Here is a 19,526-nt window from a genome sequence, read left to right as displayed (position 1 = left end):
TCCCGTCGCCGAGCTGCGCTCTCCCCAAGGGGGGCAGACACCTTGCACCCGAATGGGGTGGCTGTTCTGGATTTCATGCTGGATTTTCTCCAGTGGCCATGCTTCGGGGGGAAGGGTGGGGGGTCGGGAGATTAGGCATACTCAAGAAATGGGCTGGCCATGAGGCTGCTCATGCTGCACCCTGGGGCTCCCATAAGGGCAGCTGGGTGGGGATACCGTTGCTGGCTGCTGTAGGTTCTCCCATAGTGGGATCCAGGTGGCTCCTCAATCTCTCTCCCCCCCCACCCAATCTGAGCAGAGTGCTATTTGCCAGAACACGCCTCAACCACAGCAACCTCCGCTGGGGGGAAGGCCGGGGAGCGCTGGCATTGCTCCTACCCACTGTAACCGTCTGTGCTGTCGCAGCTGTTGGCAGTTCATCAGATAAACAACAGCTTGTTTTCTGGAGAAGAATTAAATGCAATCCAACCTAGCCCTTGGAGGGAGGGGGGACTCCTCCTTGCAACCAGCTGCAACCTCAAACACGCCCTGTGAATTTCGGAACCCTTTGGAGTGGAGGCCTCGCATTCAATCCTACCCCTCTGTAGATGTGGTTTGAGGTTGGACTCAGACCCAATCGGGACTGATTTCTGGTTCTGCTTTGGTCGGACAGGAGACTTGTGCCAGCAGGTCCCTGGCTGGTGTATGAACCAGCATCCTTCCATTGGAGTCAATGGGGCCAGGTCCCCGGCTGGCGTATGAACCAGTATCAATCCGCAGCTGGTGGGATGCTGCATCAGAGTCGGTGGCAATTTACATCAGCTGAGGTTTCTAGCCATGGCCCCAGTTTGGCCTCAAAACTTAACCCAGCACCAAGGCTGCACGGCAGAACCATCATCTAAGAACCTTCCCCAGCCAGATGGCCCCATGCTGAGTGAGTGCAGGTGCAAGGAGAGCACCCTACAGGAACTTTTCAGCTGGGGCGGGGTTGGGGGCTGACCATCAGTGCCCAAGGGAACATGATGTGGGTACCTTGGTGCCTGCCCTCGCCTCTGTGGATTAGATAGGCCCCAGGAGGGCCAGTCTGATCACTCAGCTCATTGCCAGCCAGTGGGAGGGGACTGAGTCGGATCCAAGCTGGGTGAAAGGCAGGCTGGAGGGTCTGCGGCCAGTCCATGTGACGGGAGACGCTGGGGGGTCTCAGAGCTCATGCAGGGACACACACTGATTGCTGGGATGCGCTCTGGAAGGCATCTCTCACCACTGCCCATCTGCAGCACTGGGGAACTGACCCGTTGCACCGAGACAGAAAGAGGCAGGAGGCGTGGGGAGTTGAGGTGGTTCCGCTTTCTATGATGCTGTGGTTCTCCAGTTCTTTCAGTCTCCTGAGACCCAACTCTCCACTTCCAACCCTGCCCCACCCACCACTTCGCCCTCAAAAGAACTGTTAGGAAGGGCTGTCCCAGCCCCTGGTCCCAAGGAGCCACCGCCTTGTGCAGGGGCCTCTGCCACTAGAGACAGATCAGTGGTCTGCCCTGGTGTGGTAAAGCCCTGTGTTCTCAGCAGCTGAACTCAGAGCCTGTGAATACCCCTAAGGCTGGAGAATTAAAGATGGGAAAGACCAGGTGGGTCATAGCTGCTCATCCTCTCCTGGATGTACTGGTGCTTTGCTGGCATGGGCCATAGCAGCCTGGCATGTCCTTGGAGCTGCCCGAGAGAGCGCTCTTAGCAGTGCAGAGGTTTGGTGGGAGAGGATTCCCCCATTTAACACAACCCATGGCAACAGACTTCTCATAAGGAGCAGTCCATGTCAACCGGCACCTTTGGTTTATGCCAGTGGCAGCCTCCCAGCACTAGGAACAGAGCCTAGGAGTCGAGCGAGCCCTGCTGGGGGCTTTCCCCTGGGCTCTCTCGGAAGAGCTGCCGAGCATTGTTTCCTCTCTCCATCTGGTGAGAGATCTGCATTTTTGGATGGGGTAAAAACGAGGGACATCAGTTGCACAAGGGGCGGGATTCAAAGCCTTGCCTGCCCTCAAAAAACAACGTACTACTTGGCCGTTTCCCCACTTGCAGGGACACCTGTGAGACTCAGAAGAAAGCCCTGCTCAAAAAGCTGCTGCCAAAGGGAGGGAACAGGTGGCCAAGAGACTGGGCTCTTGGCAATATACACATGGTAACCTTTGCATGGGCGTGTGAGATCATCACAGCCACCAACCGCCCCTCCCACACACCCTCAGCTTGTGCTTTGCTTTCATCTGCGTAACCTGCACTCAGTGGCTCAGCCCTTACTTTGTGGCAGCTCTAAGGCCTACAGCTGTGAACAGGACAGGCCCCAAATTATTTCAGCAGCAGCAGAAATCTCTCTCGAGATTAGGGACAGAGCGAGAGACAGCCCCTAACCCTAAGAGCTCGCCGCTTGAACCCACAAAGGAAGGAAGCATTGTTATCCATCTTTTACAGGTGGGGAACTGTAGGCCCAGAGCCATTCGGGGACTTGTCCAAGCTCTCACACAGAGCCAGCAACAGAGCTATGAATGGAATCCAGATCTGAGACCCAGACAAGGTTTTCACCGCAAGGCCATCCTATATCCTTCCTCTCCAGTTATTTTCACAGTAGAGATATTAACAGAGCAAGCTCAGCCCCTGGCGGGCACACTCCAGCTCTTTGTTAGGGCAAGATTTGAACGATTCAGTGTGAGTAACACGTGTGCAGCAAACTGCTCCACCGGTGCAGATCACCAAAGCCACCTTTGTTATATCCCTCATCCCCCAAGGCCCCTGCTGCCACCCATAATCTCGTCTCCACCCCTTCTCCCAAAGAGGAAAGTTTTACAATAGACAACAGTGACCAAAGGGGATCCAGCAGAGGCATCATCAATGATTATTTTTTTTTAAATCAAAACCAATTTTTTTTCAAACCATCTCTTTTAAAAGTACGTATTTTTCCTTTTTTAAAAATGAACCTATTTAAAAATCACAGGGAAGTTACGGCAATGCATGTTAAGGCCTTAATTTACTATCTTCTATTAAAATAGATTTAAAAAAACATTTAGTATTAAGCAATACGTTTGCTGCTGAAGTTTTAAAGAAGGTCAAACTGCTCATCTCTTGGAAGACACTGGCTCAGCACCTGCAGCCAGAGTTTGTTGAGGAGGTTTTGGCAACAGCATCTTCTCCAGGTGCAAACAGAACACTGTCTTGATTTCAGCTCAATGACTAGTTCACTGAAAGGTAAGAAATCAACTAGGAGTTCAAAAGGAAGAAAACTTGTTTTCCTTTTCCAAGCTATGAAATAAAGCTGGATGTGAGAGGTTGGGGCTTCTACATCTAAAATCTTGACGAGACAAGGTGGGTGAGGTGATATCTTTTATTGGACCAACTATTGTTGGTGAGAGAAACAAGTTTTGCATACACTCTACACTAAAATCCTGAAAGGACATTTTTACCAGAAGCAATTAATTCAATGCACCGTCAGATAATACTTTCTTTGTTTAATAAATCAATTATTTTTAAATGCAAAATGTGGTTTTAACTTATTTTTCTCCTTATCCAGCACATTTAAGTTTCTTTAATATTTTTAAAATGCTTTTTCTTTCAATATTTTAAATTAAATTGCAATTTCCATCCAAATAGAGTTTGACGAAAATCACCAGTAAAACATTAATCATGTAGTAAATAAACACATCATTTACCATCTTCAAACGTTATAAAAAGGGAAACATTGAGGGCATATATATACTTACCAGCGGATCGATTTTCTGGTGTTTGATTTAACGGGTCAAGTATAGACCCGTAAATCGAATGCTGAGGGCAGCTCCTGTTGGTGTCTGTACTCCTCGCAGTCACGAGGAGTAAGGGAAGATGATGGGAGCATTTGCTCCTGGTGGCCTGCCACTGTGTAGACACCACCAAGGCTCGGCTTAAGGTAAGGTAAGGTAAGTTGTGTATCTTACTTAAGCCAACCTTTCTGGTCTGTTGTAGACTAGGCCTACGACTCTATGTAAGTTCTATAATTGCATAAATAAATGCGTGTAGTTCTAGTACATCCTGCTGGTTAACAAAAAGAAGTTTTCAGTAAAAAGAAGCTTCAAATGTATGGAAAGCTTCTCATTTGGTGCAAACCAACATGTTTTAATGGTTACCAACCTATGGGAATCAACACCTCCTTAGAAAAACAATTAAAAAGCACAAATGCAAAACACAATTAAATCAGCTATTTACATCCAGGTTTCCAGCTTGCATGATTAAAGTGGGTGGTTTAAATCACTTTGATTTAAATCAATCCAATGTAGGCCCTGTCCAGAGACTATGGATGGTCTTGTGGTTAAAGTAAGGGCTTAGCACTGACGAGAAGGAGGTTTGAGTCCTAGCTCCATCACAGGCTTCCTGGACACTGCTTTGTGCCTCATCTTCCCTGTGAGTAATATGGGGTACTGATGCTTCCTTTGCATCACTGAACTGTAAACTCCAGGGCAGGGAGCATCTGGCACAAGAGGGCCCTGGGTGCTCCCCTAATAAAATATTACAGGCTCTTCCTGCAGCTAAACGGCAGCCCAGTGAAAGTGTGGGGTGCAGGATTCCATCATGTGGCAATACCGTACCCAGCCAGATGGGCAACTGCACTAGCATGGGCAGGCCCAGCTGCTATTTGCTCAGCTAGTCCAGGGGTTCTGGTAAGCAAGGCAAATCTCTGCATTTTTAGTACCACTTGGCGTCCTTGCTCACGTGCCTACCCTATGGCCCGTCAGCAGTGCTACCCTGGCCTGCCTCCTCACCTGCTGGTCCTGCAGCTGCCGGATGGTGCTCTGAGCCTTCTGCAGGTTCTCCGTGGCTGAGCAGCACTGTTGCTTCACCACCGCCAGCTCTCGCTTGATGATGTAATTCTCTTCGGCCTCCTGTGCTCGGGTGACTTGGCCCTGAAGGGGAAGAGGAGAGGGAAAGAGGATGTCAAAGGAAACACCTTCCACATGCTCCATGTGCATCTGCATGGGAGCTCTCTCTTTGGGCCACGTGCAGTTCCTGGGATCATAGCCCAAGGGGATCTGGTTTACTGGTCAAGCAGAAGGGAACTGCCCCCAGGGCTGCCTATCACTTGGCTCTGTCAGCAGCTACCCAGCCTTCCAGTGCCACTTAACCCTGCTGTGGGCAAGGTTACCACTTACCACAGGGGCTTGCAGCTAAAGCATACAGAACTGGGAGTCGGGACTCCTGGGTACCTCTGCCAACTCTGGGAGAAGAGCGTGGTTGATGGGAGTGTGGATGAGGGAGAGGAGTCAGGACTTCTAACCACAAATCTCAGATCTTGCAGGGAAGTGTGACGGAGTGTGTGCGCTTGGGGGGGGGGGGGTGCTGGGTATCAGGACCTCTAGGGTTCCACACTGATGCCCTTGGGACCAACACTTGCCTGCTTTACAAGGAGGCATACAAAATATTAATGCTCATCCCTTTTAGACCAGTTTCCATGCCCCTGCCATAAAGTGCTTTAGAAAGTGGTTAACGTGGCACTATCCTTATTTTACAGATGGGGAAACAGGCACAGAAAGGCAGGGGAAGTGACTGGCCTAACTAAACTCATGAGTGAGCAGAAAGCCCAGGATTAGAGCGAGAAAGCGGGGGGGGGGGGGGGGGGAAGGGTTCATTTATTCACTGATGTGCTTGGACAAAACATGTTTCTTACCTCCTCCAAAAATCAGTTACTGATCAGACTGGCCTGGGAACATGGTGCTAGCAAGAGGATGAAAAACCAGAAAACCAGGATTCTCAGCACTGGGAGACAATGTCTCCACTGGCTAGAAGAGAGAAATAGCTCTCCTGATGTGTATTTATTTTACTCGGAAGGTGGGGGAACATGGTGCAGTGCTTAGAGCAGAGGGGAGGGATTGGGAATTAGGGGTTATTTGCTCTCCCACTGACCCTCTGCCACCCTACTGGAGCATTCCCTATCCCACGGATCCTAAGAGTGAACATCAGGTACTGGCGACTTTCCGATGGGTGAAAAACTGAAAGGTCCAAGAATATTGTAGTGGGAAGAGGGTCTGGTACAAAATCAGCACTAAAGGTTGTTTACCCTGTGGGGGATGCACGTGCCCAGTGCCTCGTCCAACGCAGATCAGAAAGCTGGCGTATGCATGTGCATGGGGCCATTTACTCTGTGAGATCATTTCTGGGTGTGTACTCCCCCTAGCTCACTGCCAGTGGGGGTCATTTACTCTGCATGAGTGTGGGGGCAGTGCCTAGCACAACAAAGCAATGTGATTGGTTCCAGGTACTACGACCATCTAAATGTTAAAGTCACCCTAACGGTGCTGAGAGCCAGCAGTGCGCGCCCCAGGGAGAATGAGCTCTGTATGTTTCCTTGAAGCCTCTACTCTCAGCTCCACAGGGTTGCTTGAGCCCTGTTTCTCTGAGGCCAACTGGGCTCTCTTGCATCACCAGGGTGCAGACATGGGGTCCCATCTCAGGGGACAGTCTTTGTTAAAATCTGCCCTCGTCGCCCCTACGTGGCTACTAGCTACTTCACCCCAGAGGTGGCTGCATTTGCAAAGTACTGTCTGCAGCTGGGGCAAGGAATGCTTTGGAAGGTAAATATAAAATATTAGTACTAATGAGACGACAGCTCTGTTCTCACACCAATCCTACAAACAATGCCAGCCCTCATGCCCCCCACCCCTTTGCCTGGTTCAAACCGCTGCTCACAGCTCTGTGATACTGTGAGCGGGACATGCAGGAAGGATTAAACCTCTTCTCTGGGTGAGGAGCTGGGGCTTGCCAAGTTGACGGGGGTGGCCCTGAGAGCTGGGCCTCCAGGTGCAGAAAGCCATAGGGGACAACTTTTTGATCTCCAATTGAGGAGACTCCTGAGCATGACCTGGATGAGGCAGAGGAGGAATTACCTGCCCTGGGGCTTCTCTCTTCCTCTGGCCGAGACCCAAACTTTCATGATCTGACAGTCCAGGACCCTATGCCCCACCTCTGCCGAGGATGACACACTGGTCTCATGACAGACTCCCCACGGCTGTGCTACCCCCGCAGGGAAGAGTTCTTGCCTAAGAAGAGCTATTGGACCATCTCTGCTGTTCACTGCTCTGGCAGCACAAAGCAGGCAGAGCCAGTAGTGTAGAGGTGCTGGACTAAAAGAGAATGGGGCCCTGTCTGAGGCTGTCGCTATGCAACCAAAACCCAGTGGGACACGGCAGCCTCCCTTTGTGCTCTCCCACAGTGCCCCCCCCTTGCTTGGGGAAAGTTCTCCGTAAAGCTCCTCAAAGCTCCCTGCCAGGGTTCTACAAACCTACTGCCTATCAGGCTGACCAACATGTCGCACCCTTTCTTTGCACTGCTTTGGTTGGCTTGCAGTCAGCTGCTGTCTCTTTTCTTAGATTAGAGGAACATTCAGGGGTGTGTGGCACGTTAGGCCAGCCCCCACAAAAGGCAGAGATGGAGCATTACCCAGCCCTGGCTCCACCCCAGCCCCACTTTCAGCCTGGGCCCCTGGCTGCAGTTCTCACTCCAGATTCACCCCCCAACTGTGGCCCCAGCCGCAGCCTCAGGCCCCTGTCCCTTTCCCCCCTCCTGGAGCTGCAGCCCTGCTCCTGACTCAAGAGGCACATGGACAGGGAGGCAGGGACCCCAACCCTCAAAAGTTTGGGGGCCACTGTCTTACATGGGGAGCTCCGAGGCAGGGACTATTGTCCCATTGGGTGTTTGTACAGCAATTGGCAAAATGAGAGTCGGAGCCATTACTGGGGCGCCAAGGTGTTACAATAATACGAATAATAAATCAACGTAGCTGCACCAATGCAACTAGTAATAACACATGGCATTAGAGTAACATGGGCGTTAAGTACCAGATTAAGTGGCACTGCAGCAAAATAGAGGTGTGCAGTGATTTAATTACAGCAGTTTAGTCACATTGGAACTATGTAGTCTAGACACAGCCTTCGATGGAGCCATGTAGATTAGACAGATAGGCAAAGGCAAATGAAGCCGCGATTTAAATGATCGTGGCTTCATTTAAATTTACATGGCTGATGCGCTGAGCCGACAAACAGCTGATCAGCTGTTTGTCGGCTCAGCGCGGCAGCCATGTAAATTTAAACGAAGCCGCGTTCATTTAAATTGCGGCTTCATTTGCCTTTGCCTATCTGTCTAATCTACATGGCTCCGTCGATGGAGCCATGTAGTTTAGACGTACCCATAGAGTAGATCTACACAGCATGCTTATTTCGAAATAGCACATCTACACTCCAGGGAAGCCTCAAAATTCGTCTGAGGCAGGCTTCTCTAAGGTGGATGTGCTACCTCGATTTACAGCCCCATGAGGCACCAGGGAGGAGCTATTTCAAAATAGCAGCAGTGGAGCATCCACACTACCACTATTCCGAAATAGCTAAGTGTTATTCCTTGGGGAATGAGGTTTACAGATTTCAAAATAAGCCATCCGTTATTTCGAAATTATTACAATGGAATTGCCATGTAGACGCTCGCATTGTTATTTCAAAGTAATGTCATGCAGGTGAATTTCCTTAAGTCAGACAGGGCCAGTTATTCCTTATCCGTCCCATGACTGTTTTCTGGCTTCATTTGCAACTTCTATACATGAAAGTGAACATAAAAGAACAGCACGACAAACTCAAAACCATTGTCCCTGCTCCCTGAAGAGAAATGCCCGCACATGTGAACATTTTCCTCAGGGTTGTACCAGTTTAACTAAAACCACTTTAGTTACATCAGTGCAAACCCATTACACTGATAAAACTCAACCCAAACTTGTCAATATAGCTTAAAACAGGAAGAAATTGTCTTAAATGTGTCACCTGACATGTATCTACTTAGTTTAAGTGTCTGCAGGGGCTTGTGCTAGTTTAACATCACCCCTTCAGTTAAAGTACCTTGGAAACTGTCATGCCTGGGGCTGAGATGACATACTCAACCTGCACAAATGGCTGTATTCATCCTAGTGAGTGACTGCTGGTGGGGATCACAGCCATGGCGAGGTGGGCATTTCAAACTCTGTCCTTGTTTTGATTGGGGTGAGGTACACCTGGGGTCCTTATCTTCTAGTTCTTGGAGTCAGGGGCGATGGATATCAAAGTTAATCAGCCCCCAACCTCATCGCCCAACACTGCAGGTCTCTTCATGACAGTGCTTGAGTGACCGCTATTAACTAGAGCTGCGTAGGAGATATAGTAAAACAAGGTACATTGCATCTCCATGTGGGACAGGGGCAATAATGCCATGCAAAGGCTGCTCAGATGGCAGCTGTACACTGCATACCGAAGAGTCAACACACCTTCCATAGGAAGAGCCACACGACTCAGACTAAAGGTCCATCCAGCCCAGTCTTTTGACATTGGCCAATGCCAGGTGCGCCAGAGGGAATGAACAAACAAGTGTGGTCCACCCCTCTTGCCCATTCCCAGCTTCTGGCAAACAGAGGCTATGGCCACCGTCCCTATTCATCTTGGCTAATAGTCCTCCATGAATTTGTTCTTTTCTGAACCCACTTCTAGACTTGGCCTTCATAACATCCTCTGGCAAAAGCCACAGACTTGACTGTGCACTGTGTGAAGAAATACTTTTTTGTTTGTTTTAAGCCTGCTACCTATTAATTTCATGTAGTGATCCCTAGTTCGCATGATATGAAGTGTAAATAATACTTCCTTTGCTTTCTCTACAGCGGTCATGAATTTATAGACCTCTCTCATATCCACTGTTTCTTGTCTCTTTTCCATTCTGGGAAGTCCCTGGCTGACTGACAGATGTTCTATACACCCCATTGTTTTTGTTGCCCTTCTCTTCACCTTTTCCCAAAGTTTTTTTGAGAGAGGGTGACCACATCTGCATGGAGTATTCAAGGTGTGGGTGTACCACGAATCAATGCAGAGGCAACCTGAGGCAGAAACACCCACCCTACAGGGTACCTTGAATCTGTGTCGGGAGCATAGGTACAGAGGTAAGTTCTACAGGAAACACAGTTCTAGTAGGAACCCACTTTGGTCAGGTTTGCTGCAAGAGATCACGGGCTGTGCTTCCCACTCCCCTCCTTGTACCCTAGTAGTTAAAGGGTCCCTAAATGTGCTTTTCAGCACCCGGGCATTTCTAGAGTCCTCCAGCCAATAGCTCGTAGTGCCCCCCACTCACACCTCACCTTGGCCCCTGTCTGATGTGAAGGGGCCAGGTTGGGGGCTGTAAGAACTATTTTCTCTTCCCTACTCCGTGCTTAGCCAAAGACTGCCCATATGAATCCTTTACAGCATGGTGTCAGTTAAGCAGCAAGAATGGGGTTTGGATCAGGAAACCTGAGTGTCAATGCCCCCAGCCTCATGCTGGCTGCACAAATCACTTCACCTAGTTTCCCAGCTGCAAAACAAGGATACTTTTTGCCCACACTTTGCTGCCTTGCTTAGCCAAGCTGCAAGCTCTTTGGGGCAGGGCTGACTCCAATGTGTCTGCACAGCATCCAGCTTGAGTTACTAGACTCCTTGTACTGGAGTAATGTGGGAAATAAGATCAAGGGTTCTTAGCTTTTTGCCTTCTGAGCCACTCCCATCATTCTATAAAACTCCGCAGCCCATCTGTGCCACAATAACAGTTTTCCTGCATATAAAACCAGGGCTGGCGTTAGGGAGTAGCAAGCAAGGCAACTGTCTGGGCCTCATGCCACAGAGGTCCCTACAAAACTACAATGACCAGGGTTCAGCCCCGGTTGGCAGGGCTCAGGGCTTCCCACTTCAGTCCCATGCAGTGAGGCTCCAGCTTTCTGACCTGGGCCCCAGGAAGTTTAACGCTGGCCCCTGGTTGGTGTCCCCCTGAAACCTGTTCATAGCCCCGTAATTGAGAACTACCGGTTTATTCCACATCAGTCATGGAGCAGGCAGGCCTGGAATTCTTAACAAGCTGGGCTGGATTTAAGCAGTGAATCCAGCTTACTGGCTGGAGTACCTACCTCCTGGAAGGCCTAGTTACACATTTCAAAAAGTTTGCGTCTCAACTACAACTTTTAGTCTGCCTGAACCCTAAAGGCCAGATCATCAGCCAGTGGAAACTGAAAGCGCAGTGCTGTGAGTCAACAGCACTATGCTGATTTACAACCACTGGGGACCTGCCTCCTTATTTTAACAAAGCTTTGCTGATTTACAGTAATTGAGGCACTGGCCCCAAATTCTTTAGCATATGTGGCTAAGAAGTCCCATCCCCCATCAAGGGACTCAAACTTGGTGATAATGGAAGGCTTTACTTGCAGCTCTTTGGATCTGGCGTGGGAGTGCTGCTATGATCCCGTATGAAGAGAAGTGGAGCAAATGCGACCCATACACATAGTAGATGCGGTTTTGTTTCTGGATTGAAATGTGAAACCGAGAAAGGAGAGATGAAAATAAAGGATTTACAGTACCTGGATCAGTCTGTCTGCCAAGGCAGCACTCTCCTAGCGGAGATCCAGACAGGGAAGGAAAGATGGAGAAGGAAAGAAAAAAAAAAAAAGATACAACAATAACAAGGTCATTGCACAAGCGCTCCAATCACAGGGAGAAGCACAGAGGACAGCGAGACTTAAAGCAGCAGGAGGAAAGAACCCAGCAGAGCCCAGTGAGATAAACGCACCCACGCAGAGACATCTTCCATGCCAGAGCAATTAGGGCAGGAGAATCCAGACTTTTTGTTGCAACAGGGCAGCCTGGCAGGAGCCACCTCAAATCTGCATGGGAATTTGACCAACAAGTATATCCCTTGACCAAGGGCTAACTGCTTGTTGTGTTCGCCAGCAATAAACCTGCCACTTATTAGCTGGGTCTGAGCCCTGAGGTTCCAGAGAGACAGAGAGCGGCTATGACATAGGCTTCAGGGCCATATGCTGCCTGCAGTCCTCGAAGATGTTCTCAGTGACATCCTACAACATTGCAGTAATGAGCAATGGAAAAATCCATGGCAGCCATAGTCCTTGACAAAGGACATGCCACCTGGAAAGATACTATACAGTCCTGTCAGAGAGAGGACCTAGCATCGAGAGCCTGATTTTACAGAGGCTTTTTCTTGCTGAGGTGGATGGGAGCTGCAGGGGCTCAGGACCTAGGAAGACCAGGTCCACAGTGCCAGCGTGCAGGACAGTGATATACACCAGTTAGTAGATGAAACCTCAGTCATGCATGCAGCCAGGGAGCCCCGGGTAAATCAGGGATTCTCTCTGGTTCCAGAGGTTTCCCTTTTTAGCTTTATTGAAATCCATTTTGTAAGGTCTTTTTTTTTTTTTTTTTTTTTTTTAAACACAAGAACAAAATAGTGTGAAGTATTGTACAGCATGAGGCAAAGTGACAGAATTAGAGGCAGAGGTACAAAACCCAGTGGCAGGGCAATCAAATCACTTGCAGGCCTGGATAAGTAAGTTTTAAAAGCCACACATGGGTGTGATCAGTGCCACATGGAGGGGAGGGGGGGAAAATCAGGCACTGTGCTCAGTTCCAGAGATACTCTTTTACAAGTGACCTCAGCATAGCTTCAGGACTGGGACTCCATATATTTTTTATTCTGCAATTGAAGTTTTTTCAAAAAACAAAACAACCAAACAATCTAAGCATCACTTCACTGACCTGGCAAGTAAGATTTAGTGTTTTAGTATCTTATCCAGATCACAAGACATTTAAACACACAAGCATCACTTTAATAGTCACCCTGAAAGTAGTCTAATCCTTGCTCCTTGACTGGGCTCCAAAGCCTTCTTTGAAGAGCCATCACTATTGTTGACAGTGCATTAGACCAACATGCCAGGCAGTGCTGTGAGCGTATGATGCAGGCTACATGGCCTGAGCTAACAGTTGCCTTTCCTGGGCACGTTTATAGTGAGTTGGGCCAGGCGACTGTGCAATGCCTCATTTTTGGAAGCCAAGCTAGTCTGGAAGTGGAGGAGGTGGATTCGCACACGGCCCGGCACGCCCCTCACCTTCTCCAGGGTCTCGATCCTCTGCTTTAGGAGGCGGTTCTCAGTCCGGAGCCTCTGCAGAGGAAGAAGTGAGACATCAGCAGGAGCTTCCTGTATGCAAACCTGGCCTTAAATAGGCTGGGTCTGCCCTCTACTGGGAAATAACTGAAATCACAGCAAGTGAGGGACCACATTCTGGGTTGCAGAAATCCCCTTTGCCATTGCTTTGGGTTAGGCTCCAAGTTCAGCCCAAGAATGAAGCAGTAATCTCTTACATTTACATAGTGCCTTTCATTCCCTGGGAACCCAGATGGTACATATAGGGATCACTTTGCTCACCTCTGAAGTGCAGCTGTCTCTGGGGTGGAACATGGCAGCTATTTAACAGCATGCAGTACCACTGCACAAGAAATGAAGGGGGCATCTGCTTCAAGTTGCTGGGGAAATTTCTGTAGCCAAGTGCAGTTAGTGTCACACATGCGAAAGGCCACATTGGAGAAGGGAGCATCTATAACCTCTGACCCAACAGGCCTAGCTTTGAATAAGGTGTTGGAGTACCAATAAGCAGCATTAGAGGCAGTGATCTGATGAGCTCTCAGAGTTAAACTCAGGCGGCTCCCATAACCTTTCCCTCTAGGTGCTGCTGGGATACAGCAAGGAGGGCACGGAGCAAAGGACGGACTTACTTTGATCTCAATCTGCTCCTCCATCTCTTTGTTTTTGATTGCAGCGTACTCCTTCTCCAGCCTGAGATAGACATGCAAGCCAGACTGGATCAAACCTGCTTTATCACCCACCCCCACCCCAGCGCTCAGGTTCACCCCTGCAGGGACCAGGAGCAAACAATCTAGGCTGAGTACCTTGCACGCTGTGCTGAGGCCCAAGCAGAAAGAGGCCACACATACTAAAGCTTGATGGGGAAATTAATGATTCTGGATTGGGAGCTTCGCTTACACCGATTTTAACTCACACGCTGCCTCAGCCCCCCATGTGCATCACTTACAAACTCAAACAACTGAAAGACCCATCACTGATGCACTCTGGCCCTCAGCTCCTATTGCTTGTTCCTCAATTGGAGCCACAATCCCACAGAATGTGGCATCTGGCTCAGCTGATGAATAGCACAGTGGGCGGCCACAGCTAAGACTCAGGATTCGTAGGGAGAAGTGAGCAGCAGCACAAGAGGAACCGAGCGCATTTTTGCCTATGAGCATCCCCAATGGCATTCCTTAAGCCAGGGGTTAACAGTGCGGTTTTGGTGGTCTCAGAGTGCAGCCACCAATTCTTAATAGGTGGTTGCTCGGATCATTTTCCCTAAAACCCTTCATTAACTTTAGGAAAAACACAAATAAATCTGCATATATACACGCCCAAGTCTCTGCAATTTGTTTACACAAGATTTGTTTTCTGACTCAGTAATAAAAATGATGTACAGTTGTTTCTTCTTTACTCGCCCTAAACAGAACAGAAAAACAAGCGACCTCCCAGGAGGCTGTGGCTGCAAGAAAAGCCTCAAGTGGCCATATGCAGCTAGGATGGCACATTGGAGCACTGCAGCCTTAAACCCACCTCTCCAAGCAATCCTTTCCTGTCCCTGATTGAACCATTTAGCTAGGTTTCATGGTTCTGCTATTGCATAATCTGTGTCTCAGTACTTTGTGCTCTCAAGGGATTCTCCTTTCTGGCCCATCTTTTGGGGGAAGGGACAGTTTTGCTCACTATACAGTACTGGGACGATCCAGTCTGTTTAAAGGACACTAGGTAGGCTACTGGAAGGGCAGGGAATCCCTTAACTGAGCAACAAGGAAAGTTGAAATAGGCCAGTTTTGCCTGATCTTTATCTCCTGGACCCTTCTTCATACACAATCCCTGCTTAAGAGATCTGAAATGCAGGCTTCTGCCCTTCAAGAGAGGAATGCGTGCTCCCATTCCATTCCATTCCATTCCATTCCCTGTCCTCCTGCTTAACTCTCGCCCAGGATCCTCAAGGCAGCATGGCTCAGGAAGGGTTTCTCTGCCAGTCGCCTGTCTGGGGCATTTCACAGGGTGGGGAGTGAACTTACCTCTTCATTTTCTTGGGATTGTATTTGACCTGATATGCCTTCAGGATCAGCTTGTCAGGGCAGCTCTCGAACTGATGAGGAATCACCTTCTGGAAATACTGTGGGAAGGAACAGAGGGCATTTCACTGAGCCCCTATTAAGCACTCTAATAAGCCCTACCTCCTCTCCCAAACCTCCTCCCATCCTCTGCATTCAATACTCATGTCACAGCAGACAGCTCAGCAACTTGCCTTCCTTGCTATCTGGCCTCTAGTGGTTTCTGACGCCCTTGAGCAATCACTGGAAGCCTCTTACTTCCTGCTAGTTCATTGGTGTGTCAGACCTGGGCGTTTCAAGTGCATCTGAGGAATGTGGGACTTCCTGGGCAGCACTTGGGTAGGTTCAGTATCTGGGAAGTTTCCAAAGCTCCAGCAGCCAGAGAGAAGTGTGGGGAGCAGAGCTGCATGTGAAGAAGCTGGATAGCTGGAGTCAGTGGGGGAGGAGAGGAGGAAATAAAAACAGGAAGCTATTTCTAGGAATACTGGAGGGGATTACACCCCTCTTTACTACTTCCATTTGTGGCCCGGGATCAAGGACAGGCTCCTGCTGACAGGGCAGCAGGAACAATGCACCACTTTTATAGCTCTTAGCCTCAAATCTTAACACCAAAAGGGCGAGTGAGGGGAAACTGAGGCATGGACAGGAAAGATCTGTGCTCTGCACAAAGCAGACACAGGAGCTTATCCAATGCTGTCAGCTCCAAACACAAAGGGCGTTCATGTGTCTGGCCTCAGGACATCTCAAATTCAACGGGAAAGCTGAAAGCTATGTCTCACAGTGCCCAGCATCTGTAGGGGAACTGAAAGGAAAATCACTCTGCAACCTCAGCAAGCCTGCAAGGACTTCTTCACTTTCTGTCTAGTGCATGACAGCGACAGCACAGTGAGTGAGAACTGTAACTGCTGATGGGCCAGATTCACAAAGCCCAATTGTATTTCACACAGTAATGCATTTTCTTGCCATGCCATTGTTCTCTTCCCCCTTCCCACCAACTGCATGGTCTCAGCAGTGGGTCCTACGCAGCCAAGATGCTGGAACTGCATCATCTGTCATCTAAGCAGAACAAGAGCCACAGGTACGGACGGGGCTGTAAGATTAACCATGTACATGATCCTGCTGGGGTAAGCTGTAGCATTGCAGGCAACAGTACTTCACTGGCTGGAGAGAGAATATCTATTGGGGAGTCTTTCACATCTCCCCTTTGAAACTGTGCCTGAGGAAAATGGAAACTGCCTGAACTCACATTTCACAGAGATTTGGATTCAGGGTCTGGGCTAGATGGTGACTTGTGGCCCACTGAGTTTCAGAAGCATGTCAGGGTGCCGCATACCAGTGATACACAGAGCAGTGCCCCACCACAAGCTTGGGCCAGCCACGAAGAAGTGGGCCAGTCTTGAGTGTTAGATTGGGCAGCTTCCATTTACACACTGAGCATGGCCAGTTCAACAGGATTATGGAGCTTTTTCTAAGACAACTGCATGGCTGGCCAAGAGGGCAGTCTGAGTGCAATGCAGAGCTTTTCTGACCTGCGACATCCCCTCCATATCCAGCTGCATCAGCTCCGCCTGGTTGAACTGCAGGAGGGCCATCCCCACACGGAAGATGATCTCCAGCCCCTATGGCAAAGCACAGAGAAGGTTCAGGCCCGGACACAAGGCTCACGTGGCATTTGAGAGTGCAATGAAAATCAGGTGCCTAAGCTCTGTTCTTCTCGCATCTCAGGGGCAGGGAAACACACCCAGAGCTTGATTCCCCTTCACACCTAAGCCCAGACATCACTCCTGCAAGGAAAAGAGCCTTAAAGTAAATGTAATTTATGCCCACACCAAGCTCCCTTTACCAGAGCAAGAACAGCACAGGAACTTCACTGCCAGAGCCCCAGAAAGGGGCCTTCAACATAACTGAGAATTAGACCCGGAATTTCTAATGGGTCTAAGAAAGGAAAAGTTGTTCACCTTTTCCCAGTGAAGCCACCCAAAAACCTCACTGGGTAAAACTGTCAATTTCCTCGGATCAACTACAGGTTAAAGCTTGCATTTCACATCCCGGGTGGGGAACCCAAACTCGGGCCATGGTCCCTAAAGGCAATCTGAGCCTGGCAGGAAAGGTCAACAACTAACTAGTGGGAGATGAGCCTATACCAGGGGTGGGCAATAATTAGTCTGAGGGTGGGGGAGCTTCTTTGCCCCCCCCCTTCCCACTAGGCACCCATGTCCTGGAAGAGGCTTGGCATGCTACCCCACCCCCATGCCAATTAGAGCCTGGAGGTGGGGAAGCATGGGAAGCCTCCTCCCACCCTGCGAGGAGCACATGGCAGGGCAGGGACAGAGCGGAGATGGCTTAGGGTGCTCCCCCGCCCCCAGACCCTAATTGACCCTCAGAGGCCCTTTTGCCCACCCCTGGCCTATACAAACGCCTCATCCTGAGTGCAGGTCTGGTCAGCCATGCCCCTTGGCTCACAAAGGCTGACTCATATCCCCAGAACTCCTTGGGCTGCAGTTTGGCCACAGCTCCCATAGGAAGTGCTCCAATTTACACACACTACAGCTAGCCACACACATATGGCCCAAGGGCACTGCCACAATAGGGCCAGACTCTGTGGGGAGGGGTGAAGTGCAGAGCAGGGCTTCTGCCACTAAGCTTGCTAGTCTATTAGGGCTAATCACTACAGCTTTGCAGAGTCTCATCTAGTCACCCCAGAACAAGAGAGTCAATGGGAGTGTGGGGTGCTCAGTGTCACTGAAAGAGAGAGAATGAGGACATACAGTTCGAAACACTTGAAGCACTGTGTAGAGGGGAAACGCCTTTCTGATCTTACAAGTAAGCCTGACAAGATTTAACAAGCTTCTTCTATTCAGGCAGAAAATGCAGCTGTGGCTGGTTTTAAACGACTTAGCTTGTTCACAATTAATTTTTCCCAGACATTGGCATTGTTGTGTTTGATCCTGCCTTCAGAAAAGCAGCTGCTCCCCCTTCATATCAGAAATCCCTGTAAGCTCATGCTCATGCCCCCAGTCCTCCCGGCACAAAATGCTTCACCTCATACATGAAGATGTCAAACACTCGGGTAGCCACCGACAGAGGGAAGGTCGTGAGGAAGAGGGTGAGAAACCAGGATGATGAGTACATGGAAGTGAGAAAACTCTGGGAACGAAAGTGGATGTTCAGCTCAGGCAGCTGCTCCTGCATAGGAGAGAGAAAGAGCAGACATGTGACTATTGCTGATCATTACAGCCTCTAGGTTGCACACCATCCCTTCTGAGGTATGGGAATCTCTTAGCCAGAGGGAGCACTGAACTACCAGAGACAAGGACTCCACTGCAAGAACCAATTCCATTAGTCGCTCCCAAAGGCAACTAGCTCATTTAGGTTCTACTCTTCTCCGACATTCTGTGGGGAATCTGGAAAGAATCCAGGCTTCTCTAGCCTAGAGTCACAGACCATCGTGTGCACAAAGAAACCACTGGCCAGTTCCCCAGTTAACCTGCTAATACCCTCATATGGCCTCATTGTCTGAGCTACTGTAATCCTGGGTTCCTCATTGTACTTACCTGCAGCATATATTCAAACTGGTAGATGCAGAGGCCTAGCTCGGCCATACTGGGTTTGAATAGCTCTCGTAATCGGTACTCCTGCATCAGCCGCACAAACACACAGAAAGCCTCTTCCTCGGGCATCTGCAGGTTCAAACCGAGACATATCCCACATTAGTCTCTCAATGGAGCCCAGCATGAAACTGACTCAGAACTATGCTCTAAAGTAGCTGAGACAAACACTAAACACTAGTTACAAGAGATGGAGCAGAACAATGCTTTCCATTCGGATTGGATTCCTGACACTTCTGGCCAGTGATCAAGCATTTTTCCTGCTGCTTCCATGGGGCCAGCCACTGCTTACATGAAATGCATTCCCAGTGGAGAATTTAAGCATGCAAATGGATGAGTAGGACTCTGCCATGCTGGACACTCTTCCCCAGTAGGTTTACATTGACTTTATATGTCATTTGTACATAGCATACCATCTATATACGCCACGTTACAAACAGATTAGCCTGATCCATAGAGGGTCTACAAAGGTGAAGGGGAGGCCCAATGACGCTTCTTTCATTCCTGATTTTAGGGTTCATTGGTGTGAGATAAGGGTCAAAACAGGTAAGGAGGAAACAAAGGAAAATTCACAACATCTGAGGCTTGCTTATTATGGGAGGAAGCATCTAAATTCCCAACCAGAGCATGTTGATTCACCTGTGAAGTGTTTGAGAGGCATTTCTAGCACTGCTTCATAACAAGACAAGTACCTAGCTTTTAGTGTTTAAAACCTTCCCTGGAGTGTGCTTCACAGGGTGAGGTGGTAGATTTTGGCTTTGAAACAGGCTTTGCCTTGTTAAACAGATGCAGGAAGAGTGCCATCTTTTACTCTCAGGTTTGTGTGTCAAAAGAAAATTCCTGTTCCCTAAAAAAGAGGCTCTCTGGCACTAGAGAAGACACTTTTCAGAAATGGCAGAGAAGTAGAAATGACTCGGCACAGCTCAA

At 49.2% G+C, this 19,526-nt stretch overlaps 1 protein-coding gene across 5 annotated transcripts in view; it reads right to left on the bottom strand.

Moving 5' to 3' along the window:
* EVI5L (ecotropic viral integration site 5 like) overlaps positions 1–19,526 on the bottom strand; it is a 61,021-nt gene that overhangs the window by 18,788 nt on the left and 22,707 nt on the right. For 4 of the 5 annotated variants that reach the window (XR_012896643.1, XM_025189155.2, XM_025189156.2 and 1 more), the window contains 8 exons: positions 18,546–18,671; positions 18,034–18,177; positions 16,521–16,610; positions 14,956–15,053; positions 13,579–13,639; positions 12,914–12,967; positions 11,372–11,404; positions 4,755–4,895 (listed from right to left, as the gene is read on the bottom strand). Coding sequence is in view for 4 of the 5 variants with exons in the window: in XM_025189155.2 (XP_025044940.1) it covers positions 4,755–4,895; positions 11,372–11,404; positions 12,914–12,967; positions 13,579–13,639; positions 14,956–15,053; positions 16,521–16,610; positions 18,034–18,177; positions 18,546–18,671 (747 nt within the window). In the remaining variant the exon portion in view is untranslated. The remainder of the gene's footprint in view (positions 1–4,754; positions 4,896–11,371; positions 11,405–12,913; positions 12,968–13,578; positions 13,640–14,955; positions 15,054–16,520; positions 16,611–18,033; positions 18,178–18,545; positions 18,672–19,526) is intronic. The other variant, XM_025189157.2, reaches the window with a different exon arrangement.

Source organism: Pelodiscus sinensis, chromosome 19 (assembly GCF_049634645.1).
Source record: "Pelodiscus sinensis isolate JC-2024 chromosome 19, ASM4963464v1, whole genome shotgun sequence".
Classification (NCBI taxonomy): domain Eukaryota; kingdom Metazoa; phylum Chordata; order Testudines; family Trionychidae; genus Pelodiscus; species Pelodiscus sinensis.
This window is presented reverse-complemented; position numbering and strand designations above follow the sequence as displayed.